This window comes from Carassius auratus, linkage group LG30F (assembly GCF_003368295.1).
Source record: "Carassius auratus strain Wakin linkage group LG30F, ASM336829v1, whole genome shotgun sequence".
Classification (NCBI taxonomy): Eukaryota; Metazoa; Chordata; class Actinopteri; order Cypriniformes; family Cyprinidae; genus Carassius; species Carassius auratus.
The window spans coordinates 46,204-63,947 of NC_039294.1; the positions used below are offsets into that span (position 1 = coordinate 46,204).

The window sequence follows — 17,744 nt, forward strand, 5'->3', positions numbered from 1 at the left end:
TAACGTACATAAAGCGATTCTGTGGTCTTTCTGAATAGATTCTTTCAAACAGCTTTTGGGGTCCAGATTCTGTGGCGGGAATAGAATCCTGCATAAAACGATGGAAAAGGTTTGGAGATTGTTTCTGGCAGGCAATTTCTGTTTTCCTCTGCTGCTGTGTGTAAATCTCCACTGTTTTCTTTACACTCAGCAAAGAGTATAAGAGAAAATAGTGAGCCTGAAACCCACAGGACTGCCATCCTGACAGACTCCATTACCCACAACCCCTTGCTTGAACTATCTCCCATTGTTTCATCTCCTGAAAAAGTTGTATTCAGTTCTGTTAAAATAACGCACAACAATTTTCCACCTCTCTCATTTTTCTATTCTCCTTCCAAAGATCTTGAACCATAGTCTTCTCCACTCTCTGCAAATGTGTGTGTGTCTGTGTGTGTACCCGGGATGTTATTAGAGGAATTATAGCAATGGTTTGATTTTCACTGGGATACTTTCCCAAACGGATTGCGGTTGGCATGCCGTCCCATCATGTGTGCTGCCTGAGAGGGCATGCTGCGTGTGTGTGTGTGTGTTTTCTGGGATCAGGTTTTAGAGGTCTGTCGAGACACTGCGGGTGCTGACAGCGCTGGCTGCCCTCATGCATGTCTGAAAGACTTCTATTGACCAGCACTGTACAACTAGGACGAAGAGAGAGAGAGAGAGAGTAAATCGAGAGGTTTTTAAAAGCGGACTGGGCTATCTTTTTACATTTCTGTGGTCTTAGTGTGTATGTGTGTGTGTGGTTTTAAATCCCTGTAGATCAGGTGTCATACACATGTACCATTGGGTTTAGGTGATGCTGGGTTGTGATACCAGCTGAACTCGGGTAATGTGTGTGTGTGTGTGTGTGTGTGTGTCTTGCATGCAATGCACATTCCTTTCATTTTCTTTTAAAATTCTGGACTGTCACTGCTGGTTATACAATTAGAGAGCATAAACTTCCTCCATTGTTTCTTTCTTCCATTTTTTTGGGTATAAAGGGCCCTGTGTGCTTATTCTGGCCAAAATCTGCCCATTTAGACAGCAAGGGGCCATATGAGTGACAGCTACGTGACCAAACATCCAATATGCATTTATTATGTGATGTTTAAAAGAGGGAAATTCTGAAACTGGATATAACCTTAAGACCTAAAGCGTAATGTATACAGTAGGTGTGATCAAGGATATCTTGTTCACTTGCCACTAAATCAGTGTCTACCCTGCTGTAGGATTCAGTTGTCAGTTTCAAACCATCTCTAGAGGTCCCATAAACGTGTGTGTGTGTATGTGTATATGTGTGTATGTGTGTGTGTGTGTGTGTGTGTGTGTGTGTGTGTGTATATATATATATATATTTTTATATAATAGAATTTATTTATTTTTTTATTATTTGAAAGCTTTCATAGTAAAGCATCTGCTCTTAAATTAATAATAATAATGCTAATAATAATAATAATTGTTCTTCTTCTTATTATTATTATTAAATAATATAATGATTTCTGAAGGAATACATGACACTGATAACTGGACTCCAGAATATCACAGGAATGAATTAATGTAAAAAATAATTATACAAAAAGTTATTTAAATTGTAACATTTTCCACAGCACGACTATTTTATTATAAAAAATTGTTGAAATTTCTTCCAATCTACACCTAACATCTAATCAGTAGTGTACAAAATTAAAATAAATAAGTAAAATTATATAAATTATGTAATATACAATTATATACTTCTATTAGATATAATTCTTTGTTTAAAATATAAAATGATTTATATATACAGTTAATGTGTATTTGTCTTTATATGAATAAACGTTTAAAACGTTTAACATATAAAGATTTACTTTTTATACTTTTTAATTAAAGAAATCTTTTGTAATTTTATGTGTGTTTGTGTATATATATATATATATATATATATATATATATATATATATATATACACACACACACACACACACACACACACACACACACACACCTTGGTATTAAGAAAAGCTCAGAATCCTTCATTCATCACCCTTCCTCTCTTTCTCTCTGTGTTTTTGTATTCTTCTTTGCCTTCTTCCAGTGATTTCAGCCAATTTGGAGTGTTTTCATAGTGATTTTTTGTATATTTCAACAGGTTTAAGGTCCATTAATAATTCTGCTGCTAGACCTAATGACAGGATTTACACCGCAATATTATTTCCCAACTGGAGATGGAACAGGACTGTAGATGTGAGTTCAGAGTTCATCTGAAGTCTTGTGATGTCTCTTTGTTGCTAGCGTGGAAACAGACAGTCTTTCAGTGACCCGTAATTGCTGTGCCTCAAAGTGGCTGCTGACAACTGTGAGCGCACGTCAGATAAAAACGAGAAAAATGTAATAATTCATTATCCGCCGTCACAAGCAGTTAATGTGCTGCTCTACCTTATTTCCTCCGAGGTTTAACTGAGGGCTCTAATTACAGTCTTACACAGGAATTTTAATAGTAGCTTGTGCTTTAAGATAATGGAAACAAGGCCCCTGGGATTAGAAAAGATTTCCAAAGCCCAGAACACAGACGGCCATGAGAAGAGGGGTCTGTTCAAGAGCCACGCATCTCTTACCTTTCCAGTATTTTTTTTTTTTTTTTTTTACATTTCTATTCACTTTTTTATTATCTGACTCTTTCCATAAATATTGTGTAATTTGGCCTACTTTTGAATTAGAGGCACAAATGTCATTTATTATTATTATTTTTATTATAAAAGCTATGAGAGATTTTTATAAAATTATTATATAAGGAAAAAATTAAGTAACTACCGTATTTTTCGGACTATAAGTAGCACCTGAGTGTAAGTCGCATCAGTCCAAAAATACGTCATGATGAGGAAAAAAACATATATAAGTCGCACTGGACTATATGTCACATTTATTTAGAACCAAGCACCAAGAGAAAACATTACCGTCTACAGCCGCGAGAGGGCGCTCTATGTCTTCAGTGTAGACTACAGGAGCACTGAGCAGCATAGAGCGCCCTCTCACGGCTGTAGATGGTAATGTTTTCTATTGGTTCATTTCTCTCGATTCATTTCTCTTGGTTCATGTCAAATGAATTTTGATAAATAAGTTGCACCTGACTATAAGTCGCATGACCAGCCAAACTATGAAAGAAAGTGTGACTAATAGTCCGGAAAATACGGTAAATACATTTCATGCTGGGCTTATTTTTTATATTTTTTTATTTTTATTTTATTGCTAGCAGTTTTTTAGACATTTTAAAACTTAAGTGAAGTTGTATTAATTGAATTAAAAAAAATGCAAACCTTATACAATCAATAGAAAATAAGACTTCATAAAAGAGCTACTTTTCTTACCAGGTATTTTATTTTATTTTAGGCAGTGTTTTCAACATTGTTAAACTTAAAATAAAACATATCCATAGAAAATAAGACTTGAAAAGAAAAAATACAGACTAAGTGTTTCAGGCCCTTTACCCTATTTCTGGAAAGTGCCATATCACTTTATCCCTTCACCAATCCATCTTTCCAGTGAATAAAAAGTGTGGAATCAATTACCTCACCAAGTTTGTTACCCTCAGCAGAGCAATTTATTTTCCAATCTGACGGAGAGAATGACTAAAGTGAAGGAGAAAGCCCTCAGCCCACCTATTTTTTTCTCCTTTTCTTGTTCATTTTTGGTTTATTCCCTTGTTTTGTTTGTGCCGTATTTATCTCTTGGTACTATATAATTGTTCCTGTGAACACAAATATCTGGAAACAGGAAATTATTTTATGCACTGATGCATTTATTATTATTGATTTATTTTTGTTTATAACCTTAATTTCATTTGTTTTATTTTATATATTGTTATTTTTGCTTTATTTTATTTTATTTATTTATTAGTTTTTATTTGGATTATTTGTCTTTTATTTTGTCGTGTACTATATTTTTATTGTATGTGTTTTCATTTCGTTTCCCCTAGAAAATTATAGCCTGTTCCCCGAAAAGCGCTGTTTTAAATACAGTTACGTTTCTTAACTCCCGCCAACACTAATTGTGGGTTGATTCAAATTTAACCAGTCCTGTATCATAACACTCCGTGCCTCAGGGACGTCGATAGTGACCCAGATTCGAAAGAAGAGAGAGAATGGTTAACAGAAGCCTGACCTTTAGATGACTTGGAAGAATTCCTCAGTCTTGCACAGTTATGCTCGTACCCATATTTGGTTCCTAAACAGAGTTACATCTAATTTGGTTTCCCAGTGCATCATCTTTCAAAATGTTGTTTACATCGATGTTTTGGGGAGGCAGTTACATTAGAGGCTGTGGCGACATCCGTTCGCTGGGAAACCAGATTGCAAATCATATGTGAATGATTATGACAAACTGCCGAGAAACTGGAAATATGCTCGTAAACAGAGTATTTACAGTTTAGAGTGAAATATAGAGGAGAGCAAAGGGGATCTGAGGGGATAGTAGAGGAGAGGGACGAGGTGAGGAGAGGAAAGTGAGTGGAACAGCCGCTGAGTCAGCCAGTCTGGGGTCAGAGCCTCAGCACCCGTCTGTTTGTAAAGAGATGTTTTTAAGAGAACTATGAGAGAGAGGATGATTTATATCTGGGAAGCTTTCTGAGGTGGAGTGTGTGTCCAGACCACAGACTTGGCTGAGACAGACCGAGGAGACCGTTAGCATTTAGGAAACATACAGTGTATATTGCAATGCACAGTTCAAAAATATCCATTGCTGTGTTGCAGTGTTTGTTTGTTGTTTGTTTGTTTGGTGGTTGTAAATTTAGTTTACAACTTCCAGCTGGCACTTCCAGCAATCTTCAAATGCAAAACATAAGATGTTGGATGTGCCACGTATTAAATCTCACTGTCTCTCCCTTTTTCCTGAGGGTGTTCTGGGTTAGTAGTTAATCATCTGGGCTGGTAACTGAAATTATGAAAATGAAAATGATAAAAAAATGTTAGTTGCAACAGAAATGTTTCGGGTGTTTTATGATTAATTAATATGTTTGTTCATTTAATAATATAAAATTCTTTAAATATATAGAAAACATTTTTTATAACAAATGACAAAAACATTATTTAATTCTGCTTTTTTCTTAAAATTAAGAAGAAAAAAGTAATAATTGGCTGCATAAAACCAGTTTAAAATTGTTTAATAAAATGGGATTAATAAGTGTTTTTGAACAGTCCGTTTATTGCGATGTAACCATATGCAACAATGTTGTAGTTACTTCTTTTTTACATTTGAAAGCAAGGAAGAAACAATGAAAAAGAAAAGAAAAGTAAAACAGCACAGGTGATTTCAGAAAGTGACATGGTACGGGAATTTGAGAATACAAAACATGCATTCAGGCATATAATGATTTACATATATTATAAAAAATTATATCAATATTTTTTTAATACTAAATTCTTTTTATATTATTTTGTGTTTTAAGTAAAAAAAACTAAATTTATTGCACCAGATTGTAGAACATCCTTTGGGATGTAATTTCAGCTGAATAAGCAAAAACGATGATGAGTTCATTGCTGATTTCATGTACCTCATGATATTGAAACATAAGCTGTGCCAACTGTTCAGTCTTTCCTTTAAGTAGAAAGGAAGGAACTGACAAACTTTATGCATCAGACTGCTCAGAAATACTTTTTTTTTTTTTTGGAAATTAGGAAAGAAATCAATCAGTGTTGTCTTAGAGATGTCTTTGTTCTTTTAACTTGGATGAAGAAAGTATTTTATACATTTTTATTACCAGAGATTCTAAGAATTATGCCATTTGATGTACAGCACACATAATCAAGTTAGTAGCGCCAGGGATCTGAAACAGTTTGCACTGTAAGAAGAGTAGAGTGGAGATTCAAAGTTCACAAATAGATCACACACACACAGATCATTAGTCAGCTGATTGTGTATGTGTGAGTATCAGCGTGGCAATAGTGAAGCCAAACAAAGCAGCCAGAGAATCACAGTTCAAGCACACACTCAAGCCAGACCTACATGAAAAACAAGCTGCTAACTGAACAGTGAAGCTGGCTTCTCCTCCCGTACTGGCAGAGCCACAGCCTGTTTCTGAGCACTGTTTAATTCAACACCACTGAGACGCTCTCTGATATTGTTCAAACAACACTGGCATTTAACAAATCATTTTGGCATTTCCTCTTTTAAAATGTGAAGCGGTGGTTAGATGTATTTTATTTGCAGTAGAAACATCAGTGATCCTCTGTCATTGGCTTCGACAGCCTGCACATTACCACCTGAATTAGTTTAGAGTTTGGATTGGTGGAAGTGATCTATCTGTCTGTCCGTCCGTCCGCCCGTCTGTCTATTGATCTGTCTTTCCATCCGTTCGTCCATCTATCGATCTGTCTATCTGTCCATCTATCGATCTGTCTATCTCTCTGTCCATCCGTCTATCTGTCTCTCCGTCTATCTGTCTGTCTCTCTGTCTGTTAGTCTATTGATCTGTCTGTCTGTCTGTCTGTCGGTCTATTGATCTGTCTGTCTGTCTGTCGGTCGGTCTGTCTGTCTGTCTGTCGGTCTATTGATCTGTCTGTCTGTCTGTCTGTCCATCTATCGATCCTTCTATCTGTCTGTCCGTCTATCTGTCTGTCTGTCTGTCCGTCTATTGATCTGTCTGTCTTTCTGTGCTTCTGTCTATTGATCTGTCTGTCTGTCTGTCTGTCTGTCTGTCGGTCTATTGATCTGTCTGTCTGTCTGTCTGTCCATCTATCGATCCTTCTATCTGTCTGTCCGTCTATCAGTCTGTCTCTCTGTCTGTCCGTCTATTGATCTGTCTGTCTGTCTGTCTGTCTGTTCATCTAACTATCTGTCTGTCTGTGCATCTATCGATCTGTCTGTCTGTCTGTCCATCCGTCTATCTGTCTGTCCGTCTATCTGTCTGTCTCTTTGTCTGTCCGTCTATTGATCTGTCTGTCTGTTTGTCTGTTCATCTAATGATCTGTCTATCTGTCTGTCCGTCCATCCGTCTATTGATCTGTATGTCTGTCTGTCCATCTAAAAAAAAAAAAGTGTGAAGTGATCGATAGACGGACGGACAGACAGACAAACAGACAGACAGATCGATAGATGGACAGACAGACAGATCGATAGAAGGACAGACAGACAGATAGACAGATCGATAGATGGACAGACCGACTAGACAGTCTATCGATCTGTCCGTCTGTCGATCTGACTGTTTGTCTGTCTGTCTGTCCATCTGTCCGTCTATCTATTTGTGTGTGTCTGTCTGTCTGTCTATAGATCTCTCTGTCTGTCTGTTGATCTCTATCTGTCCATTTGTCTGTCTGCCTCTGGAGCAGATTCTTACATCAACAAACTTCATCACACACACCATCACCACACCGTGTAACTCAATACTCTCTTAGAGCGAGACTAACACAAACATGACGATTGAAGGAAAAGTCTGTCTTTAAAACAGACAGTCCTCTGAAAAAGATATAGACTGAGTGGTTGGCACATATAAAAAGCTCACATGCCTTGACTTAAAAGTAGTAAAACTGCAGCCAAACACCCGCTACCAACCACAAATACACAGTCAGTCTGTTACCCAAGGACAGGCGCTCACAGCTCTCGCATGTGTCTTCCTCTGAGACTCCATCCACGTGGGATAAAGCACCGTTCAGACCCCGTCTAATCACACCCGGAATGTATCACACACTGGCATTTCACAGATATTACAAGGACGGACAGGTGCACGCATACTTGCCAGGCAAGAGCAAACCTCTGCTTTCAACAGTAGGTAATTGAGTAACAGTTGACCAGTGGAATGACCCATTGTGTTTAGCGTCACAGATCAGGGTGTTGCTGAGGTCACTTCTGCCTCTCTCACATACCAGGGTTTTACTGTTATTCAATTTTGTGCCGCTTCTGGTTGACAAAACTCAGACATGCAGTCATGTGCAAGCATCACTGAACAGCATCCATTAGGCTTATTAGTCCAAAAGTGCACATATTTGGAGAAATACTGATATCTTTATACATGTTTACTTGATATTTCTTTACACAGAATCATCATTTCTATATATTTTCCACTGGTTTACACAATCTGATGAGCATTAGCTACTTCCAGCACTGCCCGCCTGCATTTTCTAATGATGTCTGATGATGATCTTCCATATCTCTTCTGCGTTCAGTTCCATACATAAACCCATAGAAACACTTCTACACATGAGACATGAAGCTAATTAACACACAATTACGATAGTATATGTGATTTTCATGAGATTTGGGGTATTTTCATAATAATAATAATGTTTACATGAGAAATGCTAAGCTGGTATATTCTAAAAGGCTACTTATAACTTATTTTAACAACATTAAATGACCAAAATCCACATAATATCACAATCGGAAGTCATTACAAGCACTCAATGGTGGTTTGAAGTGAGATTTGAGTAATAGTTTTTATTTTATAAATAGTCTTAAATAAGCTTAATGCTAACCCTGATGCAGTTATGTATTCTATCAGAAAAAAACAAAACAAAACATAAAGCTGAATGAAATTTTTTATTTTCTAGAAAGACACTGCATAATAAGTGGATAAATCTATATTGGATCAAAGCAATGTGCATGGCCCTGGAGACCATAAGGATATTCAGTTTCACAATGTTTAACAACCTAATGTTTATGTTCACCTATACTTTAAAAGGGCCCCTTTTTAGCTGTTATGTTGCATTTTATTTAATATTGCATGTAAAAAGTGTTTGTTTCAGCAGTTGAAGGGTGGGTACATTGATCAGGACTTCCGCCTGATTCTGACATTGCATACACGTTTAATGCCTATTTTCATATGCTTTTTTTTCTTTAAAAGATCTGTGTTGTTAAGACTATGGCTTTTTCTGTAATGTCAATGGCAATGACACATTGGATGATTGACATTGACAGGTGAGTTAAGTGTCGAAGAAGTCACCTGTCAGCCATCAACTGTGCTAAAAAAGGGTTTTCAGAAAATATAAGCGTTTACACTACAAATGTGTTTTTGACCACCTCTGAGTGTTGATAAAATGAACAAATCCCAAAACAATCTGCGCCCCATTTACAGGAGAAGGAGATCTGGAGAAGGCCATTGGGTTCATTCAGTGCCGCAGACATTTAGTTTTTACCATCAGATCGTCTGTCATGGTTTAGAGCGAAGACTTTGCAAAACTTTTAAAATTAACCAAGCCTTACAGGAAAAAAATTCCTAGACTTTCTGAATGGAAAATAATTTGATACTGGACACTGGGAAACTTCCGGAGAGAAATTCCATCCATGCATAAAGAAGCTTGTGTAACTGCCTGGATCTCAGATTAAGAAGAGTTTCTCTTCACTTCTTTTCACTTATATATAAATTATTATTATTATTATTATTATGATATGCAGAACTGCAGCTGATTTCTAATCTCACTTATATAAAACTGACTCGGATGAAGAAAAGAAATGATCCGTTGAACAGTATAAAATGCATGATGGTTCAAGGAGAACCGTTGTGTATTTGAGATACTCTGTCCAAAATCCACCGCTGGGTTTATTTGTGGGGAAACGATGGTTCCCATGCTGTTCGTCAAAAAGAAGGATGAAAAATATTTACAATAGAGGGTAAATCAATAAACTACACCGAATACAACAAAATCAAAACACAAATATTTTCCCAGCACTCCCACATTTTTGGCCGATATCCACGATGCCTCATTCTCTTTAGGCTCAAGGGCTTCAGAAAGTAAAAGAAAGAAACTGAATCGGTTTATTATTATTCATTAAAACTAATATTTAACACATGTCAGTGTTTAATAATGTTTAATAATGTAAGTATATTAAATAGACTTCTTAAATATACTGTAGTTTAATAAATGCTTTTTCCTTTAGCCTGGTATCGTGTCCAGAAAGATATCTGATTCTTATGAACTTCATGTGTGCGTGTGTTTTGAATGAGCTGCTATTTGTGGATGTGGGAAATAAGCGTATATGATTTTACTAACTTGTAGTGAACAGATTGATTTAAAGACACTAAAAATTGTATTTTTAGTTTTTATTCAGGAGAATGAAGCTGAACTGTAAAGTTTTTGGAGCAGATGCCGTTTCATTTTTGGGTCTGAATCAAACCCTGTGCCCATTTTTGTGGTAGTCTAGACTTTTTTCTTTTTTTTTGCATGCAGTGGTAAAGGCCCTGTATCTCACTTAGATATTTTTAGACATTTATAGATTTTACTCAAGACTTAGATTGTTATTTAGGATATTTGGTCTATAAATTGACTTTTTCTACTAGTTGAAGGCCACCAGTTCCAACCAAGTTTTCCAGTTTTTTTTTTCCAAGTCATTTTAGCATTTTTGTTTTTGAGGACTTAAGAAATTGGATATTTCAAGTGTCATAAAAAGGTACATGAAATATACATCTTTTGACTTCAAAAAGATCACTTTAAGTTGTTATGTTACTTGCCATTTCTTTGTTATTGTTATTTATTGATTTATTTTTTGTGAAAATTGTTTCTCCTTTCAGAAAAAAAGGTTCAAAGCTGTCACTGGGACGATATACTAATGTACAAAAGCTAAAAGGCCCTAAATGGTGCATATTTTGTACCATGTTAGTATCTATTCTAAAGTGCACATATTAGGACCCTTAGAAAAGAATCCTGCCCCAGTGACCGTTTTGTACCTTTCTTTCTAATCTTACACCATTTATTTCAGTGTATTTATCCTGTAGAGTTTCACCTTGTTATTCATTCAGGTTTCAAAGCGAGTCACGGAGCGAAGACTGTCTTTTTCCTGTCCCCTATGTCCCCCTATATCCAGAGCAATGACAAATGATGTAAGAGATAAAGATTTATTAATGCCAAATGAAATTGTTATTATTAAAGGTGACTGATAGGAGAGGGCAGAAACTGAGGGTAATCATTTGGATCGCTGTAGTCGAGTCTGCTTTGACTAATGGACTGGTGACGTCTGCCGGAGCTTTTAGTGGGATGAAACTGCATTGATTAAATGTGTGTGTGTGAGAACGAGGAAGACACCGAGGTGAAGGAGGTGTAGATATAAAAGCAAATGCAAATTGAGATCCTGTGTTACAGCAATAGTCTATAATGAGAGAAACTGGCTTATAGACACACATTTGTTTTCCCATCAATTTTCCATTGACATTTGTTATTATTAGACTGAACTAATTATATATTTTTTTCCCCTAACCCTACACGACCCTCAAAGAATCCTTTCTGCATTTTTAGATTTTTATTCAGAAGTTATTCCGTTTGTTTATTAAGCTGTTTTCCTTGTGGAGACCATTGGCTGCTTCCCACAGTGTAACTGATTTCAGGTTTTTACTGTGCTTGAGGATATTTGATCCCCAAAATATAAGCAAAACCAGAGCCAGACATACATGCTCAAACACACACACACACACACACACACACAGTCTCTTTCTGAGGTCTTAATCAATTCATTCATTCATGGCTTTAATGTGATCTGTTACTGTCTCAGCTTTTCCATTAGTTTCATTTATCACAGAGACAGACACACTTGCGTCATCCGTTCTGTTTTCCTGAAGGGACAGAGCATAACCTTCTCTCATCTGTCTTTCAGGTGGATAAGGTATGCGGTCACTCTTCAAATGCTTCTTCAACTACAGTCAGGACGTTTCCTTCGACTTCAGTCACCCCTCCACCTGTCAACAGCTCACAGGATGTTCCAGGAGCTGATAAGATCGGCATGTTGACTCGCCTTCACAGGTAAGACTGGATCCCAAGACTGATTTATTGAAAAACCCTGTCTTTACCGCTCTTTGCTATTTAAAAGCCTTGAGGTTTTTTTGGAACCTGAAGATCTGCCTGTAAATAATAAATTATAGATGCACCAATATTTAAATGTATGTCCATCATTTCTACTATCAAACACACTTTTGCAATCTGGCATAGAAAGACGTTATGACATTTATATTAAAATAAACCTTTATTATCTGTTTAAATCAGTTTAATCAGATCTATTCCAATAACAAAAGCACTAATTTTGAACAATATGGCATTGGCCACTAATATATTGTGCATCTGTATTAAAAACTCCTCTGCTAGGCCAATGGTTCCTTGCTGCCTGAAATAAAAAAACACATCATGAAGTGTGTGTAAATATATATGCAATATATATGCAGGTACACATGCTTTGAGTAAACCGATACATACCCAATTGACAAGTGTCTCTAAAGACACTGATTTAAAAATATGCTATCGGACATTTAACTAAGTGTCTTCAGACCCGTATCTTGAAGGTCCTCACACATGCTGCAGATAGCCCTCACTAAGTGGTAGGCTGGCAAGGACGGTGCTGTAGCTGGCACTGAGACTGCAGGAACAGAGTGGGATAAATGGATTAGTTTTTTTTATTTTTCCGGTGTGCAGGAGTCAGTGGGGCAGAGGACAGCAAACACTCATCACTGTATGGATGACATCATCTCTATGCACTAAGAGCCTTGGAATTGCTCTCGCTGGCAGGCCTGGAAATGTATCAATTAAAAATATACAGTTATTTTCAAAGAATAGCTAAAGTGCTCCATCATTGTTAAGAACAGAGGTCAGAACACAATGTTATACTTAGTTAAATAGAATAAATTATAATGGACTGCTAGGTTTTCTGTTACGTCCACCTTGAACCTCCATCGACTTGAATAATGGAGCTTAACAGCAGGGTTCTGGAAGTAAAAAATCATAGTTTATAGTTAATTTTAATGGGTGAATTTTAACAAAAGACAATGTTTTTGAAGAATTAAAGCAACATGAACCCAGAATGATTCAATTATGTCATTAATTCCCTAAAAATGTTAAATAGATCTCTCTTTGTCTAATTTTCTAATACTTTTTGTTGTGATCTCCGTGACTGGTGTGGTTTAGTTTTAACTCTTGACATTTATTTCTGATGGAAAAGTGAGGGAAAAGTACTTCCTGAATCCACCTGGTTGAGTTTCATTGCTAGTGTGATGTAACCCATCTTCCAGGTCTGGTTTGCATGTGCATGATTGATTTTTATTTCTCTGTGGTCATGATTTTTCTCTCCCTTTCTCACCATTACCCCTCCCCTGTTTTGTTGCCCTTTGGTTTCTTCCATCTCTCTGTTCCCCCCTCAAAACTGCTTGTCTCATCCTCCTCTGGACTGTTCCATTGTCTTGTACTGGGGTGTTTGACCATTATCAGTTCACTCCCTCTGAAAACCTCCAAGAGCGATAGAGGTAGAACTCTGAAAAAGGTTGCACGGTAAGCATGAATACATTTTACTAAAAAGTTGCATTTGTTTCTGATTATCTTTCTAAAAAATTTTAATCTGTGTGTGTACTTTCCTTGGGTAGTATAGGTTAGCTCCGCCTCTTTTTACCCACTTACTACAGTTACCTTACCAGTTAGGGTGTTTTCACACTAGTATTTTTAATCAAAATCGTGACATTTTGTCATTATAATTTGGTTTGTTTGGTTGCTGTGGAAGCTGAAAAGTTGTTCCCAAGTCTGATTCATGGTTCACATGGTTTCCTGTCTGATTCACATTTGGTATGAATGCAGTCAGGCCTAATGTTTGCATGTGAACCACTAATGTTAACACATAATTTGTTCGATATTGACTCTGGATGTTATATAGAAACTGAAAATTGAATGTTTTTTTTTTAGAAATGTGATCTAATGTGAGAGGGATTGAATCGAACTTGGGTTCAAATCAAGCAAACAAACCAAAGTGTGAAAAACAGGTTTAGTAATTTTAAAATTCTGGTTGCTTGATTGGTTCCTTACTAAGCATGTGACCTGTAACTGCCTACCTCCATGCTGTTGTCTTTGTAAAGGTTGTCCTTGAAATAAACACGTTTGGACAGACAATTTTCATTTCCATTTCTCCACCAGATCCATCTAACAGTGGCACAAAATGCACACACTCATTTAATTCATATATATATATATATATATATATATATATATATATATATATATATATATATATATATATATTATTTTTCATATACTTAAAGTGATATTATAGAATGAAATGCTGAAAATAGCCTTAAATATGTTCCTAAAACAATGGGTTCTTTGGGTTTTATCTTTCAAAACAAATGAAAAACCTTAATGTTAAAAAATGTTACTTCTCTGCATGTGTTGTTCATTTATTGATTTGTGTCATAGGGAGTTTACGGGGTATATCTCCCGGTATAAGTCTTTCTTCTCCATACTTCCGGAGGCGCTGTGCGAGGGAGAGATGGGCGTCGATGAGCTCATGTGTTGGAGCGGAGATGATGTAGTCAAAAGGTAAGCCATAAGACTCAAACCGCATAAAAGCCATATTAAATTATGTCTGCCCTGAGCACCTCAGCCGCTAGTATCACTCATATTTTAAGTGTATAAGCATTTATGCCACCCCTGAAAAGCATTAAACTGAACAGTCTGTGTAAAGACTCTTAAATGCCACTTCAGAAGGATTCTGGGCACTTTTCAGCTTGACCAAGCTGGAAGACCAGCTTAGGTTAGTTTAAGTGTTTTTTTTTTTTTTGTAGCAATGCAAACCTGAATTATACAGTCATAGGTTTGCCAGCTCCCATCTGGCTTGGGTCTGGTATGTGTATATGGGCTCTCAAGAACAAAGAAACACATCATTGCAAATAATCACTCAAGAAAGTACAGACGGAAAAGCCAAATGCACCCACAGAGCTCCTCCATTAACAAGAAATTACCTTTGGGCCACACCGACAGGCTCCTAATAGATTTCGAACAAATCAGTTGCCCCTCAGAGAGAAGTGTTTACTTTGAAAATGCATGTCTGGCTCCAGTTTCATGCCTCAGAAGATAACTCACGCTAACGACCAATGACAAACGACTTAACCGATGTAAGGTAACACAGAGGATTGCTGTTGCATTAACAGCCAGGAGACATTGAGGTTGCCAAGTTTTGATTTCTTTGTTTTTCCCTGTGATCTCTCTCTCTCTTTCCCTCTCTCTCTCTCTCTCTCTCTCTCTCTCTCTCTTAATTTTTCAGTTTTGGTCTCAAGTGATTTGGGGTAGTTGTACAGCGCCAAAGCTGTTTTGTGGTGTTTGTGGCCCAACGAAAATCTCTTTCTCTCACATCCATCACTCTCTCGTTCTGAGAGAGGTCACACGGCAAACGACGATCTGTATTTCATTTGCCCGCTGGCTTCACTTCTTAAGCACCATCAGCAGAACATGCAATTATGACAATGTTCTCTCTTTCTCTCCCTCACTCGCACTCTTTCCGTCCCCTCATACCCAAATGTGGTTGCCCTACCTTCCATCGATCTCTATAGCAACCAACCAAATTCAGACCATCAACAATGCAGCGCAGAAGAGAAAGACTGATAGAAAAATCTGTATTTTGCTCTCCTCCATGTTAATGCCTTTATTAAAAGTACTGGTGGTACCATAGTGTTAGATGGTAATATTATGGTATACTGTCGTACTGAATGATTTGTATTGTGGTGATATTGGTCAAAAGTATCAGCTTTATAGAACACAATATATTTTGAGCTTGTGCTTTTTGTGGGGAGGAAATGATGCACTGGTGAATCATTCCCATAACACCGGGCTTGTGTATTAAAGCAAACAGGGTTGATTTAGATTTCTTGTTGACTTGGAGCAGCATGTAATGACTGTGATCTATAGTAAAAACACACTCTCTACTGCAGTCCAAAAAAAAAGAGTTGTCTTTTCTTCATCCCTTTTTCTGTCTGACTTTTTTCTTATTACTCAATTAATCAGTCTTTGAAATTTGGCCTAAAAATCTGTTTCCACCAGAACAATCAATCTGCCAGCGAGATGCAGAAGAGATTAAATACAAGATATTTGTCACATTTTGTGACTATTTGGAATTCATGTAAATGTCTAGACTTGATTAGACCAGGCAGAAAACTTTTTTTATAGTATTTTTAGCAGTTCACTTTAAATCACCCAGGGTCTCTTTGACTCACTTTGGATGCTCTTTCACATTTGGGTTGGCGTTACTCCACTTTGTGTCCTGCTAAACTTTCATAGGTTGATCAGAAGTGTAGTGTAATGTAGTGGCTTAGGCTTTAAGTTCAAATCACAAGGGAAGGGACATTCTATAAGCCATCGATGCAGTGCTCTTAGGGACAATCCTTACTTGAGTAAAGCGTGTTAAAGTACAGTAAAATATGTTGCAAGAGTGCTACTTAACAGTTTCTACACAGCGGATCCACTCTGGTCTCCAAGCTAGACTGGTGAACAGAGTGATTGATAATCTCACATTCCAGTTTAGATTGAGTTAGATGTAGATGGATCCTTTTATCTGAGATGTGATCCCTGCTGGTCTAAGAACTTGAGTCCAAACTGAATAAGATTGAAGATAAGGTAACTCCCATGAACCAGATTAGTTGAAGTCTTCCATCTCTGTATATCAGCACTGAATTCTGGACACAACTGTCATGCTTTAAGACCATTCTTTTTAGTTATTTTTTTAACCTTCAAAGTAAACATTCACTGGTAAAACTGGTAAAATCTACTTTACAATATTTACTATACTATACTATACTATACTATACTATATTTTCTGTTCATCTTTTATATTATACTTTGGATACATGATGCACACACATAATATAATATCTATTATAATACTGTATATACATAAATACATATAAAAACAAGATGTTTTGCCATTTTTAATGGATGTTGTCAATGGAGAAAGATGCATTTTGATAGAAGCTGACAATATTACAGCTGCATTGGTTTCTAGCTTATTGCTTTTCTTGGTTATGGACAGTTATCCGATTTGGGGGTGTTTATGTAGCTTAAAAGTGGCTTAATTCACTCAAAAATGAAAAATGGTCTTCATTTACTTACTTCATTTACCCTTTAACAAACTTGTGTTACTTTGAAACAGACAAAGATATGAAAATTTCTCTGCGCTTTTTGTCCTTCCAGTGAAAGTAAAAGAGGTATTTTTTTTTTTTTTTTTTTTTTTTATTAGATGTGGGCTTGGAACTTGGATCAGGAGTCAATTATGACAAAATTTACATTTTGGGGTGAACTCCCCCTGTAAGTTTTATTCATGCTGACAGTGATTTCATTGCTGTACTGTTTTTTATTAAAAAGTAAGTGAACTTCACATTCCTCTCCCATTGGTAGTCACAGCTCATTTACTTGAAGAAATCAGCTCAAATTAATCACTAATATTCATTTTTGAGTGGAAGCCAGAAAGAGGTAGCTAGACATAAAAAATAGACAAGATTCAAAGACTAGAGTGAATCCAATGCAGTGAGCACCTCTGAAGGTGAGGGTCGTCCTGCAGAAGAATGCAGGGAGGTCTCTCAGGGGCCGCTGTGCTGAATCTGGGTCCCCCGCGGCCTGGAGCCGGAACAAAGGGCCTCCTGTGAGCTCTGTGTGGGAAACAGTGGAGGAGAGAATCCCAACGCCCAGCCTGGGAATGTGCCCTCTAAATACATGGAGCAAAACCCATACAGAGAGAATAAATATTGCACACACACATGGATGTCTCTTTCTCTGTAATTGTGTCACATTCGCTCCATCAGTCAGATGTACGTGAAGGTTCATGTTCATGCACAGATGACTTCAAAGCATCTCAGATGGGATGGTGATTTGAATTCTCATTTGTTTTCAGCTCTTTCATGCTAGGCTTCTGGAAATACTCAAAGGCAGATATCAGACACGAAACGGCGACAATGCGAGCGTGCTTTTGCGTGCATGCGGATCTGTCCATGCGTGTCCGTTCTCTGGTCGTGGTTCTGGAAGGACTCTGGGATGTTT

At 37.0% G+C, this 17,744-nt stretch overlaps 1 protein-coding gene across 1 annotated transcript in view; it reads left to right on the plus strand.

The window, feature by feature from the left end:
- Positions 1-17,744, plus strand: part of LOC113068112 (glypican-5-like) — a 103,191-nt gene that overhangs the window by 26,487 nt on the left and 58,960 nt on the right. The window contains exons 4-6 of the mRNA XM_026240720.1: positions 11,566-11,711; positions 13,164-13,223; positions 14,136-14,258. Coding sequence (XP_026096505.1) covers positions 11,566-11,711; positions 13,164-13,223; positions 14,136-14,258 — 329 coding nt within the window. The remainder of the gene's footprint in view (positions 1-11,565; positions 11,712-13,163; positions 13,224-14,135; positions 14,259-17,744) is intronic.